Consider the following 17813-nt stretch of genomic DNA (forward strand, 5'->3'; position numbering starts at 1 on the left):
ATTTTTCTCTTGTAACATAGCCTTTTGCTACCTTAATTATATTATGCTAGACTTTTCCTATGACAGTTGTGAAATGTACCTGCTGAAAGTAGTTTGTAACTGTTAAGTACTTTATCTGTACAGGCCATCTAGAAATGGTGAGGTTCCTGTTGGAAGCTGGTGCAGACCAGGAACACAAGACAGATGAAATGCACACTGCTCTTATGGAGGCTTGCATGGTAAGAGATGCATGGCTTTATCAGTGAGGCATATGTATTGTCTTTTCACTTGCAGGAGATGAACGAAGTGATTCTTTTTGGCCTCTTTTTGGTATGGAATCCAACTGTGAGATATTTTGATTCTCTGTACGTCACGAACTTTGGTTAGACAATGAAGCAAAAATGGGAAAAAAAAAATCCGTGGTGGAAAAATGGTACTTCCTAAAACAATAAAATGAAAATTTTTGCTCTCATGGCTGACAAAATAGTTAATTTCTTGAGACAGTGGGAGAGAGATATTAACCCATTCTTTGAATAACAAGGTTTATGTTATGTCCAGCTGCACTTATTTTTTTCTGAAGTGGCAGGAGTCAGCAAGTAAGGCTGTGCTTGTCCTGAAGCAGCTTCTGTAGGCTGTCTGCCTTTGTGTTATGTCAGTTACTTTTGGCTTTTTGTCCAATAATAATCATGTAGGGCTGGTTTGATAAGAGATACTTTTGTGACCTCAGTTCAGAAGAATTCATGAATTGAGAGAGAGCCAGATGTAGACACTAGTTAGGTATTTAAAGAAAACAGTTTTTAAACGTTAATTCTGCCAGTTTCTGGGAGAGCAACTCTTGAGTGTACAATGTAGACATGTTTTTTACAGCCATCTCCAAATGAAGTAGCTTAAAGCAGATTGAGAGTGGCTGTTGAAATGCTTTTGACAATTACAGTATGCACTAGACATGGGTGATGAATGTCGTGGTTGTAACCTGGCTATTGGAAGCATTTAACATACCTAGGCATGTTTAAGGAGTTTGTAAGCCAAGTTTTCATCTTCCCATGTTGGTGGTTATGTTTAGGGGTGCGTGGGGGACTTGTTTCAGTATGATTCACCCAGTCGCTTATCATAGAATCCCAGCATAGTTTGAATTGGAAAGGATCTTAAAGACCACCTAGGTCCCAGCACCTGCCATGGGCAGGGACCTCCCGCCAGTCCAGGCTGCCCAAAGCCCCATCCAGCCTGACCTTGAACACTTCCAGGGATGGGCATCCACAGCTTCTCTGGGCAACCTATGCCACTTCCTCACCACCCTTGTGGTGAAGAATTTCTTCTCAACAATCTAAATCTATCATGTTTTGATTTAAAACTCCTTGTCCTATCACTACAATCCCTGACAGAGTCCCTTCTCAGCTTTCCTGTAGGCCCTCTTTGGGTACTGGAAGACCATTATAAGGTCTCCTTCAATCCTTCTCTTCTCCAAGCTGAAAAACCCCAACTCCTTCAGCCTGTATGCACAGGAGAGGTGCTTCGGCCTACTGATCGTCTTCGTGGCCATCCAAGAAGTCCATGCCCTTATGTTGGGGATCCTAGGGCTGACCTTACTCCTTGAAAACAGAGGACCAGAGGCTGTGTGGGGAGCAACTGGGAAACGGAAGGGGAAATTGTTAACAACCTTAATTAAGATAAATACTTCTATGTTGCTGGTCTGTTAATCTGAGGCAATTGTAAAATGACAGCATAAAAGAGATTACCTTTTTATAAAATTTAATAAGACTGAAAAGAAATCTGATTTTTAGTTTCTTGTGGTATAACATAAATATTGATTTAACTTTCACTTGAAAAGGTTACGTATGGGTACGTTTCAATGCTGAAATTGCAAAATTGATGCTCAATTTAGGATTATTCTAAGCTTTTGTGGTGAAGAAAGCTTGTTAAATTGCAGTCTTCATATGGTGTTTTTGTTTGAGGTACTCGTAAGCTTGAACCAGGTATGTAACTCTGGTTTATCTGCATCACCTTTAAAGCGCATATCTTACTGGAGTATCTTACTGGAAATCCATTTACTACATATAGCCTCAGGTTGAGGTTTCAATTCCTTTTGCCTTTTCATTTGGAGTTTACTTTTGAGTAAATGTGCTCCTTGATTCTCCTTTTCTGCACCAACAGTTTAGGCTTTGGTGTGCCCCCTTTCAGAGAAGTGGGTACATTGGTATGAGTTAGCCCTATACTGTTTAATACCAAGGGTTGGTAAGACTAGCACAATGAGAAATTCAGCCAGATATCAGTTTTCATTTCTAGAACTGGGTGTGAATTGGAACCTCTTTTGGTGGAGAGAAGGAAAATAAAACAAAAAGGAGCAGAACTAGGCTTCCCCCCCTTAATTTTTATTGTATTTAGTTGAAATAAGTATCTGTGAATGCCTTTGAGACTTTGAAGAAACCCTTCTGTAGAGGTTTCCTTTGCTATTTAGGGTTTGTAGCTGCAGCATGCTTAGGTCAGAAATTTTGTTAATGCCTTATGCATATGTTTTTGTAATTCTTTGTCAGTATGTACAATTTCAACATAAAACTTAAAACTTGCCTCTTTAATTACTTTCTTATTCTCCTCTCTAGCTAGATTTCTTGTGGGTTGTGTTGTTTTTTTTTGTCACAAGCCTTGTGTAGTATCTTGTGACTCTGTAGCCATAGAGGAGTGCCACAAATGCTTCTTAGAAACTTAACTTAGTCGTCTTCCCTTTCCTGAAATAACTGCACTAATGATTCTAAATTCAGCCACAGTTGTCTGTTGAAAGAAGTTAGACTTCAAATAGGGGGATCATTAACAATGGCAGTTCTCAAGAAGTCATTAGAAAGCAAGGCATGCAGATAAACAGGACTTCAGCTATTCTTTCTTAATCTGAAATATTAATGTGTGCCATATAGTTCTGGATTCTGTGCTTGCAGTGAGTTCCCTAGAAGATGGCAATAAAATAATCTTGTTTGTTGCAGTAGTCTTTCATCGGGACAGCTTGGCAGACTGCAGAGAATGCTGCTACTTTGTGGAGCTGCAGAGCGAGCTTTCTCTGCCTTGTTTTCCTCCTTTCCCTATGTTCCTCCACGAACAGGCTAACATGTCCATTGGACTCACAGAAATGTTGGGACCCATTTCTTCTTAAGCAATAGGAGAAAGTCTTGGTGTCCCATCTTTCATTCGGAAGCATTTCCTAAGTGGGCATTTCTACGCTTATTCTCAGAATTAATTGACTGAGAGATGGTTGATGTTATCAGGATCTTCCGTTTTGCTTCAGAAGGAGCAGCTTTCTGTGGCAATACTTAAAATGTTTGCAGTCTGAGATACAGCAGAGGCTTCTCGTCTCAGCATTCTTTTACTGCAGAAACTGTTGCTTTTTCTTCAGTAATGCAAAAAACCTGCCCTTTAGGATAGCACTGAATTGAGTATATGTTAGAGAATTTATCTGTGGCACTGCGTTTACATACAGGCCTAAGAGACTGCGTGAACCTTGTCCTACAAAGCATTCAGGAAGACTTCTGTCCAACAGCTTTTTTATACACACCAGTAGTGGTTTAATGCAAATGAGTTGTTAAGCAATGTGACTTGCCTCGTGGGAGCAAAAAGCAGGTTTGTCTAGTTTGGGCTTCCTCTTACTGAAGTAATGTAATTTTCTCCAGTGAGGGACAAGTACTGATTGCCCACACCGGTTGATCTTCAAAACGCGCCTGGTACACTTGTGCAGATTCATCAGACAGTGTTTTGTGATCAAATAACCCTTACTCTAGGGGTTTTAAACACATTTTAGAAGAGCTGAACAGCACCATCCTGTTGCAAAGTTTGTTAAAACAGAGATAAAAGTCCCTTGTGTGGCTAATCACCAGCAGTTATTTTCAAGGCTGCCCAGCCCATGTACAAAACTTTGAAGCATACCCTTATGTTGCTGTTTGCCATGCTTGAGCTGAATCAGTCTGGAATGATTAGTGAGTTGTTCTGCCAGAGTCTGATGGTCAAGGCACCATCCCTGCGTTTCTTCAAGGAAAGAATCTTTGTGGAGTCTTGGAGGTTTTCCCTAAAATACTGTTGTCACTTCATGTAAAAAAAAAAAAAAAAGTGTGTCCTAGTTAATGGCCTAGATCTTTTTCTGAGACAAAACTCTGCTCTGCTCCCTGGAAATGATAATGTATAAAATGCTTCAGATAAAGAGGTTGGAATGTGTCAGATGCAATTTTGTATTTTGTCTGGGAAACAGCTTTTAAGGTTATAGTTTCTAGCTTCTTGAGGGTAATGATGGCTTTGGTTTGCTGTTTCTTGGTGAGGATGTCAATGGCTTCAATTGGCTGCTTCTTAATAGTTAATCTCAGTTCAGGATGTACTTACCTTGTCAATGACAACCTCAAGAGAGCCTTGTGTTCGTGGTAAGCAGCTGCTTTTTTTTATGCTACCCTCCTGTGTTCTGTCTATCAGGCTTTTCCCTGACTGGTTACTCCAAGCTTGAATGATCGTAATTTCCTTCTGGAGAAAACCAACTTGGAGATTTTCCACTGTTGGACTGAAGTGACCAAGCTGATTTGTCTCTGTTATAAATAAAACCAGATTTTAATGGCATTTTGATATGTCATTGTCAGGATTTCAATGTAAGCATACAGCTGGAAAGTCATTTCATCAAGTTCCTGAATCTATGGTGTGCTAGAAACATGACAAAGATCATATGCTCAAATCTTTTTTCCTTTGTTATCCAAAGGAAGCAAGCAAGCAAATGCAGGAGCTCCATTTGGGTAACCAGTTTGACAACTTAACAGTACCTCAAGACTGCTGCCAAGGGAAAGCCATAGTTTGAGGTGGCTCTTGTGATCTAGGAGGAACTCCTGACAAATGGTCTTGCTTTCTCTTGCTTTCTCCCTCTAAGGGAAAAGACTAAACAAGTCCTGACTGCTCTAAAATCGAGCAGGAAGCGCAATAGTTCTGCAAGTGCCAAGAGACAAGCAGTGTAGTTGCACATGGCTTCTTAAGATAGTAAGGAAGCAAAATTGTTTAACTTAGGCTATGTCCTTTCTTTCATCTCCCTCCCCAAAAGCTGGGAATCTGTAAATATTCTGAGATGCTAGCAGTCCTCATGGAGATGAGGACCAACTGTGTTTCTGAGATGTTGATTTGGTAATGAAAATACACTGCATAACAAATAATGCAACTGCATGTTGAATCTAAGTTCCCTCTTCTTGATGAAGCATGGAGCCTTGACGTTGTGATTTGTTGGCAATTTAAAGGCTATGTAGTCTTTTAGAAGAACATTGCAACCTGTTCTCATGTCCAAGTAAAAAGATTGATTGAATTCTCTTAATACTCTCATTTAATACACTGCTTTGCCTCATTAGTAGTAAATTTGTTGAAAGAACGTAAATGCATTTTGGTGGTAGCTTATTTCCTAAGATTTTTGCTCCTTGCATAAATTGGACAGTCTTCAGTTCTGTCTGCATTGTTTAGTGAAGACAAATACTAGGTGTTACAGCATCTTGGTATTGTTCTTGTGGAGGAGGCATGCTTTTAAAATAGTGTCAACCTCTCTGGGCTGTTTTTTTTCCCTCTGACTGAAGTGATACCAAACACTTGAACTCGTGTGTCTTCTGTGAAGTCAACCAGTTTGCAAGCAGGAAAGCTTGGTATGTGTATCCTAATGCTGTTTTTGAACAAGGTGCATTCAATAAAAGCGTTCCTGAAGTTCTTCCAGTTACCTGTTTAACAGTGGACCTTTAGTCTTTATCCAAATATTTAAGAAAATTTGTAAGGAAGTTTTGTTATATTTTTGGACTTCCTTACTTGTTGCTCTTACGTGTCATTTGATGGAGTTTAGATGGTGAGTTCTTTAGGCTTTGAAAAAGAACAGCAAGTTTCTTTTTGTTACTAGTTCTTAAACTGTTTTTTTTCTCTCGTAGGATGGCCATGTGGAAGTGGCAAGATTACTTCTTGATAGTGGAGCTCAGGTGAACATGCCTGCTGACTCTTTCGAGTCTCCGTTAACTTTGGCAGCCTGTGGTGGGCATGTTGAACTGGCAGCTTTGCTGATTGAACGTGGAGCTAACTTGGAAGAGGTGAATGATGAAGGATACACACCGCTGATGGAAGCAGCTAGAGAAGGCCACGAAGAGATGGTGGCGCTACTACTTGGTCAAGGTAACTATTGCAGTGCCTTTTGTTGACTACAATTCAGTAGGCATGTGTCTCGTTTTCTTAAATATATTACAATTATATCGGTTCCTTTTTGAACAACTTCTGAACAACCCATCACCCTCTTTTTGAGCAGTTCTTTAACGAAGAGTACTTTGCTATACTTGTGTTTGGTAAGTGGTCATTCTGAACCGTTCTTCAGAGCAGCTTTGCATTTTTCAGAGAGGTATTGTATACTGAAGGGCTGATGTGGGTCACTTGCACTCTGTATGATATCCTTGGCGTATCTTGAGAATGTTTTATTACTGAAAAGCTGTGGAGAAGCGCTTTTGAGTTCTCAGAGGGGTTCCCCGAGTAGTGAAAGGAAACTGAGATTTGATGTCATGATTTTAGAAGGATACTTCTGCACCTGTAGAAATGAGATATAAACAGATACCTTGTGTAACAATAAATAGCTTAATATGCTGATAGTGCTTTCAAAAATCAGCGTTTTCTGATATATGTTTATTTTCTTGAAGGAGCAAACATCAATGCTCAAACAGAGGAGACACAGGAAACTGCTCTAACTCTGGCTTGCTGTGGAGGTTTTTTGGAGGTTGCCGATTTTCTTATTAAAGCAGGAGCTGACATAGAACTTGGTTGTTCAACACCTTTGATGGAGGCTGCTCAGGAGGGTCATTTGGAGCTGGTTAAATATTTATTAGCTGCAGGTATGGAGTAATTTTGTTAGTCCTTTTGTAGAGACTTAATGTAACCTTAAAAAATGTGTCCCCAAATTGGTTACACTTTGATTAGCAGCCTATTGAAGTTGGTTGCAAAGGTTTGTGGAATTGTAAATAATGTACTAGTTGGACCCTAATTTAGCTTTTGTAGACTCGAGTTGATCTAAGTTTTCTGGGAACTTAAGTTCTAGGTTTTGAGTGGTGTCTTTTTTTCCCCTAGAGTATTGTTAAGTTATTAAATAACATTGTAGATGTTGTACTGAAAGGAGAAAATTGTTTGCTATCTGATCTTATAAAAGATTATTAAGATACTTGCATATTTTCTGTAATAAACTCCATAAAGCTTACATGCTCATTAATACTGCTTCAGGGGCTAATGTGCATGCAACAACAGCAACAGGTGACACAGCACTGACATATGCGTGTGAAAATGGCCATACTGATGTAGCAGATGTCTTACTTCAGGCAGGTGCAGATCTGGTAAGTAATTATTTTCTTCAGAAATTATAAGTAGGAAATACTGTAATTAATGATGTGTGTTTTGTTTCATGTTCACTGCTGAAAACTTGCTGTTGAGTTGAGTGTTAATTGTTTTAATTGGATTTGTACTGGTTTTTGACCTTCTTACTTTCAACTAAGTAAGAACTGATGATGACTTTCTAACAGATATGGGACTGTTTTGTTGCCTAGAAGTGTGTAGGTCATATCAAAAACTTTGGCAGTTAATTTTTAAAGCATTTCTAAACCCTTCAAGGTTGCTTGTACAGGAAAATAGGGAATTCTGTTTTTCTGTCATGTGCGGTGCTGAAATGTACTAAGCTTGGAATTGGTGAGCTGATCATGATTTAAGACTTGCATTTGCAAACTTTTTCTCTTACTTAAGCAGCAGTTGACAGTTCTGATGTGATCTGTTTGGTGTACCATAGTGGAATTAAGATAATGAAGGTCAGTTGATTTTTATACAAGGCTTGTACACCAGTAGGTTACCAAAAAGTGCAGTTAAGCGTGACAAAATTCTTTTTTTAATCTATAATCACCAGCATGTGCTTTGAACGCTTCTTATCCAGGCATCTTAGACCTGTACAAAGGTAGGTAGATGTTCTCATTTGTCTGCAAGATATACTTAAATGCTGTGTTGTTTGAAATTTGATGTTTGTAGACTGTCAAACACTCAAAACGAATCTTCCACAGCTGATGTTTTCCAACTCAAAAAGCAAACAGTAGGATTATGTCCTTTTAGATGTGCTACTTGTGATTCCTGAATTCTAAGTCTTTATTTATCTGTTCTAGGAGCATGAATCAGAAGGTGGAAGAACTCCTCTCATGAAAGCTGCAAGGGCAGGTCACGTTTGCACTGTTCAGTTTTTGATTAGCAAAGGTAAGTTTGTGTAAAGGCTTTTGGTTTTGGCTGTTAGAGATGCTCTGAGTTAGGGACATACATCAGTAGTAGTTTAACTTGGATTTGGTTGAAATATTTTAAAGTAGTTCAGTGATTCTTAAACTAGGCTCATAACTATCACCTCTGGTTTCAGGTTGGATTAGTGGAAACTTCAACAACTTTTAGAAACAGTTTTATTCCACTCTCTAATTCCTAATAAAAGCAGTAACAATTGTAGCATTTACTGGGTGTTGCTATGTTCATGGTACATCTCTTGAGCACTATCTTGTTCAGAAGTTCAATTTCAAGCAACTGTTTGTTTCAGCATCTTGATTATAACTTGTTCCATGTTCTCAGAACTATCACCTGCAGCCTTATGTCATTGGATGTGTAGTGTGGATACAGAGCTCAGAACTGTTTTTTTTTCTGTCTTACAAGCTGAATGATTTTTCTCTTAGCTTCCTTGTGTGGAGCAGGACTAGCCTGAAGTTTCCAGTATGATGTAGTTTCTTCTCTGTAAAGGAAAAAAGCAGAGCTGCAACTGGTAATCTGCTTGCTGGCAGCCAGCTAAGATCCATGTGTTTAATCATTTCTAGAGAAAGATACCACTCTCTAAAAAACTGCTAGCAAACTTAAAAGGAATAGGTTTGCCTACTGTGTGGAGTTTGGTATGAGCTAACATACCAGTTTGAACAATGGGCTTGGAGTGTTAGTGCAAGTAGTGTTTCTGTTCTTCTTGGAGGCACGTATGCTAAGGGTCAAATTCTACCTGACAAGACTGAGACGTTGAATTTGGTGACTGTGACAGGTTAAATGGGCTTCTGATGAGAGTTTGACTTGAATTTTATATATCAGTTGCAAGACTGCAGCCAAAGGCAGTATTTTCATGCTTAAGAAGGCGGCAAACTTGGTATCCCTCTTCTCTTTTGGTAGAGGAGAACCAATTGAAGTCTCTTCTCTTTTTTTTTAAATAATCTTTTCCCTCTGTTTTTGAAGGAGCAAATGTGAATAGGACCACTGCTAACAACGATCATACAGTATTGTCACTGGCCTGTGCTGGAGGTCATTTGGCAGTTGTGGAGTTACTGCTAGCTCATGGTGCTGATCCTACACACAGATTGAAGGTTTGTAACTCAACTACCTTCTTTTCCTCTGAAGTAGTCTTCCATTCATCTTATAGCTGAAGATACGCAAGAGAATTTACTTCTGTATTCTCTGCAACTGACCCAACATGTCATGATATCAGTAAGATCAAAGAGCAGGTATTTTAGTGAAAACCAGAAGCAGGCATTATGTTCAGTAACATGTTTATAGGAGTTGGTGTTTGGAGGAGCACAGACCTGTTAATTAACATGAATTTGAAGACTGAGCTCCAGTTATAGTTGAGGAAAAAGAAGGAAAAAAAATACTATTTTTTAAGTTTACTTGTGGACTTGCCGCAGGTGGAATATTAAGGAAGTATGAATATATACTGTTGTATCTCTCAAAACATTTCAGCGTTATTGTGTTTTCATTATGATCTTTTCTAATAGTGTGATCTTTGCCTTTTTAGGATGGATCAACTATGTTAATAGAGGCAGCAAAGGGTGGTCATACCAGTGTGGTTTGTTACCTTCTAGACTACCCCAACAACTTGCTTTCTGCTCCTCCACCTGATGCTACTCAGCTCACCCCACCATCCCATGATTTAAATAGGGTAAGATTTAAGGGCTGACGGTCTGTTTTGTGGGGCTTTGTTTGTGTTTGTTGCAGTTTGTTCAAAGTTGAAAGAAGAGAAGTCAATCATGTCATTTCATCTACTAGTGAACTGTAGGTCAATTTTGAAAATCTGAGTTGTTGTGAAAATGAAGATCCTCTGAGCATCGCTGTGTAGTCCTTTATTTTTCCTGTTCTATAAAGATTATTGAAAAAGTGTTAAGTAAAAAGCCAGTAACTGAAGTCTGCTTTAATGAGGCTGTTCTTCAGAGTTATATTTGTAGCCCACTGTGGCTTTTATTTCCTTTTCCAGAGTATAGCACTGTACAGCACAGAGATGAGTCTTCTTTGACAAGTTATTTCCTAGGTGAAGAATGCCAAGCATATGGAAGTCAGGCGATCTCAAATGGTTAACTGTTGAACTCAGCATATTAAAACGTATGAAATGTTATTAGTTACCATGAAAGTCTGCTTTTCTAACAGATTTTGTTTACCTTCTATTGAACTATCACTAGATTAGAGTATGAGGAAAATAATCTATTAGTATCCAACATTTTAGGCTCCTCGTGTACCAGTGCAGGCGCTGCCCATGGTCGTCCCACCCCAGGAGCCTGACAAACCCCCTGCTAATGTCGCCACAACCCTTCCCATCAGAAATAAAGGTCAGTCGTAGTTCTGGAGCTTATTTTCTAAATATCCATTAGAAGACTTAGGGTTGCGCTTACAGCAGAGTAGTGCCTATGAAGAGTGTTAACGGATTCAGTCAAGGAAACTGTAAATTTTTTTTAAAGGACTGGTTATCTATCAAATATGAAGTATCAGTCATCTAACCCTGTAATCACAAAGTGTCAAGAAATCTGCCTAAGTAAAAACATATATATATATATATATATATATATACACACACATATATATTAGTTCGACATACTGGACTAATGCAGAATGTCACCCAGAAACCTACATAAATTTGCAGCAACTGTTAAGTTCCATATGGTAGTTCATTGGGTAACCCGTGTTTTCTTAGGATAGTAGTCTTGGAGTGGGTTTGACTAATTTGATTGAAGGCGGAATTTCTTGTGCTACAAAACATTTAGTCTGATGTGGCTTAGCTCCTCTTAGGATTAAATTTGCATCTATTTTGATATCACTATTTTGATAACTTTACTCTTTCTGTACTTTAGAAGTCTCTTCCAAAACATTTTTTGTCAAGGATCAGCAATAGTGCAAATACAGGCGTGCATGTCATAAAATTAATACTGTGTGTACACTTGTATTGTTCTGGAAATACAGCAAGGATTACTGGAAGAAACTGGGCACCGCCACTGGCTCAAATCCTGGGTTTTGATTTGTCTTTCACCCTTCAAAATTAACAGATTGTTCCTTCTCCAACTGGTATGGCAGACCATGTCAGCTGTTTTACTGTGGACTTCTTCATAAAAGATGTATTGGATTAGTCCATCGCTCATTCTTACAGCAAGGCTGAATTATTTGCCTTGCCTGGGCAGAGCTGAGTTTTGACACATCCAAAGTCATGTCTGCTATGGATAAAATGTAGTGGCTAAACATACCCTGTTAGATCATGTTAAATATAAATGACTGTCCTGGGCTCTAGCACTGTTTGTCAACTGAGCAAAGCTGGATACCTGTAGTGAAAGGATTCAGTGTTCCTAGAAAGTGTAGTACTTCCTAAAACGTACTAAGCTACTCGCAAAACTGGTGGCCTGAGCAAAGTCATGTGTCCCTTGAGATGTTTTTGCATCGCTTTTGCTGTGCTTCAGGGCTGTAACGATACACTTATGCCTTAACATGATGCCAGTTGCAAAAGATCAAGTGAAGAGACAGCATATCCTACCCTTTTGTTTCCATTTATCTTGTAGCACCACTTGATAACAGCGGCTCTTGAGACAATCGCTTCATTTGGCGAGAGTATAACAGTTGTTGGAGTAAATATTTCAACGTAGCCTAGGGGTTATTTGGAATGTATGCGCAATAATCTATACTGTTAATTTGCAATCTGACTGCTGTGTTAAAATTGATAGTGAAAGATACCGTTTCCTTTGAGGGCCTTACAGTACACTGACCTTCTGTGGGTGCTGTGTCTTGGTGCATTTAGCATCCCAACAGTAGCTCTATAATGAGGATGCCATTCATATGCACTTCCATTGGTTCTGAGGGGGTTTCTTTTTCACACAGCTGCTTCTAAACAAAAGTCCAGCAGTCATTTGCCAGCAAACAACCAGGATGTACAGGGTTACATCACCAATCAGTCTCCAGAGAGCATTGTAGAAGAGGCTCAGGGCAAGTTGACAGAGCTGGAGCAGAGGATAAAAGAAGCCATAGAGAAGAATGCTCAACTGCAGTCCTTGGAATTGGCACACGCTGACCAGCTCACCAAAGAGAAGATTGAGGAGCTGAACAAAACGAGAGAGGAACAGATCCAGAAGAAACAAAAGATTTTGGAGGAACTGCAGAAAGTGGAACGAGAGTTACAGCTGAAAACTCAGCAGCAGCTAAAAAAGCAATATCTAGAAGTAAAAGCGCAACGAATTCAGCTCCAGCAGCAGCAGCAGCAACAGTCTTGCCAGCACCTGGGACTACTGACTCCTGTTGGGGTAGGAGAACAACTCTCAGAGGGAGACTATGCACGATTACAACAAGTGGACCCCATCTTGCTTAAAGATGATCCTCAGCAAGCTGCTGCGCAGACGGGTTTTGCACCAATTCAGCCTCTGGCGATGCCACAAGCTTTGCCTCTGGCAGCAGGTTCCTTACCTCCAGGGTCCATCGCAAATCTTACAGAACTGCAAGGTGTAATAGTTGGACAGCCAGTGTTGGGCCAAGCACAACTAGCAGGGCTGGGGCAAGGAATACTGACAGAAACACAGCAAGGGTTAATGGTAGCCAGCCCTGCTCAGACGCTCAATGACACGCTGGATGACATCATGGCAGGTGGGTTTATATTGTTACGAGCAGGTATAATATTTGCTTAACCAGTTGAGGGTATGTCAACTTCTTTGTGTGTGTGTGTTTGTGTATTCCCGCTAGCTCTGCAGCAGTACCTCTAGCCTACTGATATCCCTGTGTTGAGGTTTTCATAGAATTAGTTTTAACTTTTCGATTTGCAGGGTTGCCTTTCCTTTTGTTGTGCTAACAGGTGCCTGTTTGTCAGGTTGGTATGTCAGAAATAGCATTTTTACCTCTGTTCTGGTTTGGGGGGTGGGGTATACTAGAGATAAAAAGTTTTTCAGCCTGTCTGTAGCTCAGGAATAACATCACGATGGTGCTGTTTGTTAGTACTTTTGGCTAGTTGACAGAGTTGACTTGAAGTGCTCAGAACAGGCTTTGAGCCTACATTAAGCCTACAACTTGTAGCAAACCTGTAGGCTTGTCTTTTGAATCAGAGCTGCTCTGGTTGGCCTTGAATAGTGAACCATTAGGAAACTTTTACTTCTGTTCAGAAGAAAAGGCGGTAATTCCATTAACTTTTTTCAGTATATTCATAGAAATTGTTGGTTTGTCAATGAAAAAAATCTAGCCTCACCAAGTTTTTCTAGTTGCTCTGGAGATTCCTTTGCCCATGTTACATCAGAGCTTTAAGGCCTTAAAAAGTAGTAACTAAAAATAATGAAACAGGCCTTAAATACCATGGGAAGTATGAGCTGCTAGCATTGCTTTCCTTTACACATGCTTTAGTTGCATGTAATCCCCTGTTAATGTAATGGCTGAAATACTCATTCTGAGTACTCATTTGAATACAAGTTAACTGTTCAGGAATGTTGGGAAAAATCATTTTACTTGATTGAAATTTGTTAGGGTGCTCTTTGTGAAACTGATGAATGTTTATTTTTAAAAATTCTCTCTGCCTTAACAAATCTCCTTTATAAGGAGACAGTGTAAGACTAATGCAACATGTTAAGATGTGAGCTGGCGAAAAGGCAAGTCTCCAAAAATATTTTAGCCCAAAGGTGCAGAGGTGTGGAGCGTCTCTTGCACGTACTGCAGGAATTAGGGGAGTACAGTAATGGTGCACAGTGAATAGAGGATTTGGTAACTGAAATACCAGGTGGTGATTGTTTGAAATTGGAACAAGGCTTCTAAAACTGTGTGATGAAAATTAGGCTCCTAATGAGTACTCTGATGTTTGAGCAAAGCCTCCTTAAAGATCACTGAAACTTATGGGAGACACAGAGATTCTATTTAGAAAATCTGGTGTTAGTTTAAGCCTAGACACAAGAGTTGGAAGCTGTCAGTGGATACAAATCCAACAGGAGACATGAGACGGTAGATAAAACTACTTGCATCGTGATAGTGTGCACTGATGCTGAAGGTCTCTCATGTGGATCTGCTGGGATATGTGCCAAAATCAGATACTCAATTCAAGAGAGAAAATGTGGTTTGTGGGTAGCTATGAAGTATGCGTGCAATGCACTTTAAATACGACTTAAACTTTCAGTTAGAAGACACTTGCTGTGTATTTAACTGCATGTAACATATTGAGGATCTGGGATTTTAGGTCGGCTGGCCCATATCCAAGTGCTTGTGCATCCTTTTTGTGAAAGTCAGATACTTCCAATGAACATTTGAGTGAATGTTTTTGTACTCCTTAGTCTCAGTTCTTAGTACATGAGCACACGCATGCAATTGGAAATGAGATCTAAACTGTGCTTTGGAAGGCCTTTGTGGGAAGTCTGTTACAGGCTGTAAAAATGAAATTCCATCTCTATTTTTCTGCCAAGTGGTAATTTTCAAGAGAGCAGACATAGACCTGACTATACAACTCTGATGCCAAGTTGATTGCACGCTTCAGAACTTAGTGTGGAATGGAAATGGGCTCAGTGTAACACAGTGTTTAAGCACAGCAGCTAAATACTTCAGCAGTAGTTTTCTGTACTGCTTTAATGAAAACCCTCTAGATTATCCCTCATGGATACAAACCTCCTGTTCCTGAGGCAGTGACGGACACGTGAGGGTAGTTCCATCACAGATCTGTGGCTTGCAGCACTGAGTTTCACCAGTTACAAAAACAATGCTACACCTTGACTGAGTAAACTTTATATAATATTCATCTCTGTGTTTTTATTGCAAGTTGAATTTTCCCATGTTAAGTACTTTTTAGAACAAGGTCATGTGTGCAAATGCTTTTATTAGTTAGAGGCTAGGGTAAGGTACCAATGTTCCTGGTCAAGTGCTGTTGCTAGATCAACTCTGGGATGTTAAAGTGTATTTCCTTGTTACTATAGAAGCTAATTCGTGTTACAAGAGCTCTACAGAAGTTGTCTGGAGACACAATGGGAAAATGTACTGACTTGAGGGTTTTGAGGTGGTTGTGGCTTTTTTTGGTTTGTTTTGTTCTTTTTAAAGTAATAGGGAAAATTGAAAAAGTAGTAAATAATCTTGCAGTTGCAGTATAGGGTTCCTTTCTGATCCTGCTGGAATCAATGACAAGTAGAGGGCTTGCTCTTCAGCTTCAGATGCTGGACAAGGTGTTTGCTTGCTGAGAGGCTGAATTAGAAGTGTTTTTTTGGCAGTGGAAAAGAGTTTTATAATAAAACTCTTAACTCAAAGTACTGCATATGTTAAATGATGTGTGATTTCAACCATCTTTTGTTTTTAATACTAACCCTATGTTGAAGTAGATCACTGTTTCCAAAGGAGTAAGTCTAGTAACAGCCTCACAAAGTATTTCAGGAATCTTGAAGTGCTTGATAGTTTAATTCTTGGAAGCTACCTTGTAAGCTGAGTCAGTGATAGTTTTAACTAGCTTAATTAATACATGAGAAGAGAATACACACGACTGTTAGGTCTTACTGGGAACTCAACACTGGAAAAAATTACAAGAGAGAGCCAGCATCACAGCAAAATAACGAGATTGAATCCCATCTGCAATGCATGCAGGAGATCTGGAAAACTATAAGGATGGAAGCTTTTATGCTCTGGTGTGATTATGATCAATTGTTGGCAATGGTTATGCTGTTCTTATAAATGGATGGTAGATGCATTTAGACCATTGTCCTAGGAGTGTTAAGAGACTTGTGTCTATTGCTAGGCAGCTGGTTTTGTATGGGGTTGAGCCTGTGGTAGTCTGCCTTTTGAGACTGGATCTTGACATGAAAGAATACCTAGGAAGGGCTAGACTCTAAAAAAAATCATTGAATTAAAGAACACAGCTGCGGTGTGGTTTTTGGGCTTCATCTGCAGAGATGTTTGTGTGTAGAAGCAATGCTGTGTTTGTATTAGAATTCAGAACATTACTTGGGTCCTTGTAATTCAAGGCATTTTATGCATCTGAAGTGTTTGGTATTGATTTGTAAGCGTGCTGGCAGGAACATAGCTTTTAATAACTTGAGGTACTAAAAAAGCAATCACAGTATAAGATAGTGGGGGTAGATGAGAAGAAACTGAGGCTGTTGAGTTTCTTTAAAGCAAGTTGGAAGAAGCTGCGGTATCTAGTATTTTTTGTAACTTTATTTTATCAGCCCCTCATCTTGCCTTGTTGCAATGTAGTGCAATGTGAAACAGCACTTTTATATGCTTACTGTTGAAGTTGTAAAGGAGATAAAGAATAAGCACATGAGAAGAATGCTGTGCCCACAATCAGACAACACTAGTATCAATCTTGATGATTGACGAAGATAATAAGGATTATAAAGGGGCTTAGTTTCTGTAAGATATTGCAGTTAGTGAAAATTTGAAGTATTCAAGGAAGGAACAAACTTGATCACCACAAAAAAAAAAATCTTCCGTTTTAAAACGTCGGGCTTATTTTTAAAGGCATGCGTTTTATTTTAGGGCATGTAGATCAGTGAGGGGAGGAAAAAAAACCCGTTGTCTCAGCTGTTAAGTATCTTGTGTTTGTTTTGAGTGTTTTTGATTTTTTTGTTAACTTGACTGTTGTCTTTCCTCCACTTCTTTACCCGCTGCGTGTGTAAGCCAAATATTTCTGAATGGTGGGGCTGCTGAGCTTGTGGGAGAAGGCAGCAGCTGCGATGTCCTTTTTTATTTGAGCTAAGGAAAAGTTGAGATGTCCAGGGAGAAACCAGGGTGAAAAGCAACAATGCTACTAATGGCAATAAGTACAAAACTGATTGCCCAGTATCTTAACAAATGCTAACACTTCAGTTAGGGTAGTCAAGTGGTGCTTGGGGTGATATAAGCTGACAAGTAAAATTCTCAGAGTTTTACCTTGTATCATCGTGTTATTAAGATTGGTAGCTGGTCCTGTACCAAAGCAAGTGTATACTAAAATGCTTGAATTGTGAACTAGCTTTGAAGACATCGGTATCCCAGCCATACAGTTATGAGGGTCTAATGTTGGAAGTGCAGAATTTGTTAAATATTGCAACTGGTCTACTAAAGCAGATGGAGGGGCAGAAGGGAAGTATGAAGCTTTAGCTGTCAATGTGTTTAGGCTTATTTCAAGATAAAGCTAGTTGGTTACTCTATTTCACTGCTCAAGACTGGTGTAAAAACCTTTTGGTTTATTGAGAACATCTAATATTTTTGTTTGGACACAGTCAAGGTTCTAGTTACTGCACTTGCCATGTTGATTAAAAGTAAGAACTCTGCATAGGTGATGTTTAAAGAAAAAGAATCCAAGTTGTTAGCCATAAAAAATAATACTTCAGTGAAATGTACTTCAGGGATATGAACTGTTTATATATCTGTGAGTTATTTCTGAAGCACACTTGAGATATATTTAATGTGAGAACTGTAAGCCACCATGCATGTTGATGGTCTTTTCTGCTTTTCTTCCCTGGGGAGCGAGGTGTTGGCTTTTAAACACCTCTTTCCCCCTGCCCTCTCCTTCCAGTGCAACGCCATTGGTATAAGAGGCTTTACCTGAATTGATTTGCCCAACTAGCTTGATTTTTTTCTTAATTTTTTAAAAATGCTAATAGTTT

The 17813-nt window shown here is 39.3% G+C and overlaps 1 protein-coding gene across 10 annotated transcripts in view; it reads left to right on the top strand.

Annotated features, from left to right (window-relative positions):
• The window catches only part of ANKRD17 (ankyrin repeat domain 17), an 85943-nt gene that overhangs the window by 43362 nt on the left and 24768 nt on the right, over positions 1–17813 (top strand). For 6 of the 10 annotated variants that reach the window (XM_035547552.1, XM_035547574.1, XM_035547560.1 and 3 more), the window contains exons 7-15: positions 124–218; positions 5886–6123; positions 6636–6827; positions 7210–7319; positions 8130–8217; positions 9214–9341; positions 9770–9913; positions 10472–10574; positions 12106–12861. In XM_035547552.1, coding sequence (XP_035403445.1) covers positions 124–218; positions 5886–6123; positions 6636–6827; positions 7210–7319; positions 8130–8217; positions 9214–9341; positions 9770–9913; positions 10472–10574; positions 12106–12861 — 1854 coding nt within the window. The remainder of the gene's footprint in view (positions 1–123; positions 219–5885; positions 6124–6635; positions 6828–7209; positions 7320–8129; positions 8218–9213; positions 9342–9769; positions 9914–10471; positions 10575–12105; positions 12862–17813) is intronic. The other 4 variants (XM_035547598.1, XM_035547608.1, XM_035547619.1 and 1 more) reach the window with 2 other exon arrangements.

This window comes from Cygnus atratus, chromosome 4 (assembly GCF_013377495.2).
Source record: "Cygnus atratus isolate AKBS03 ecotype Queensland, Australia chromosome 4, CAtr_DNAZoo_HiC_assembly, whole genome shotgun sequence".
NCBI classification, from domain to species: Eukaryota; Metazoa; Chordata; class Aves; order Anseriformes; family Anatidae; genus Cygnus; species Cygnus atratus.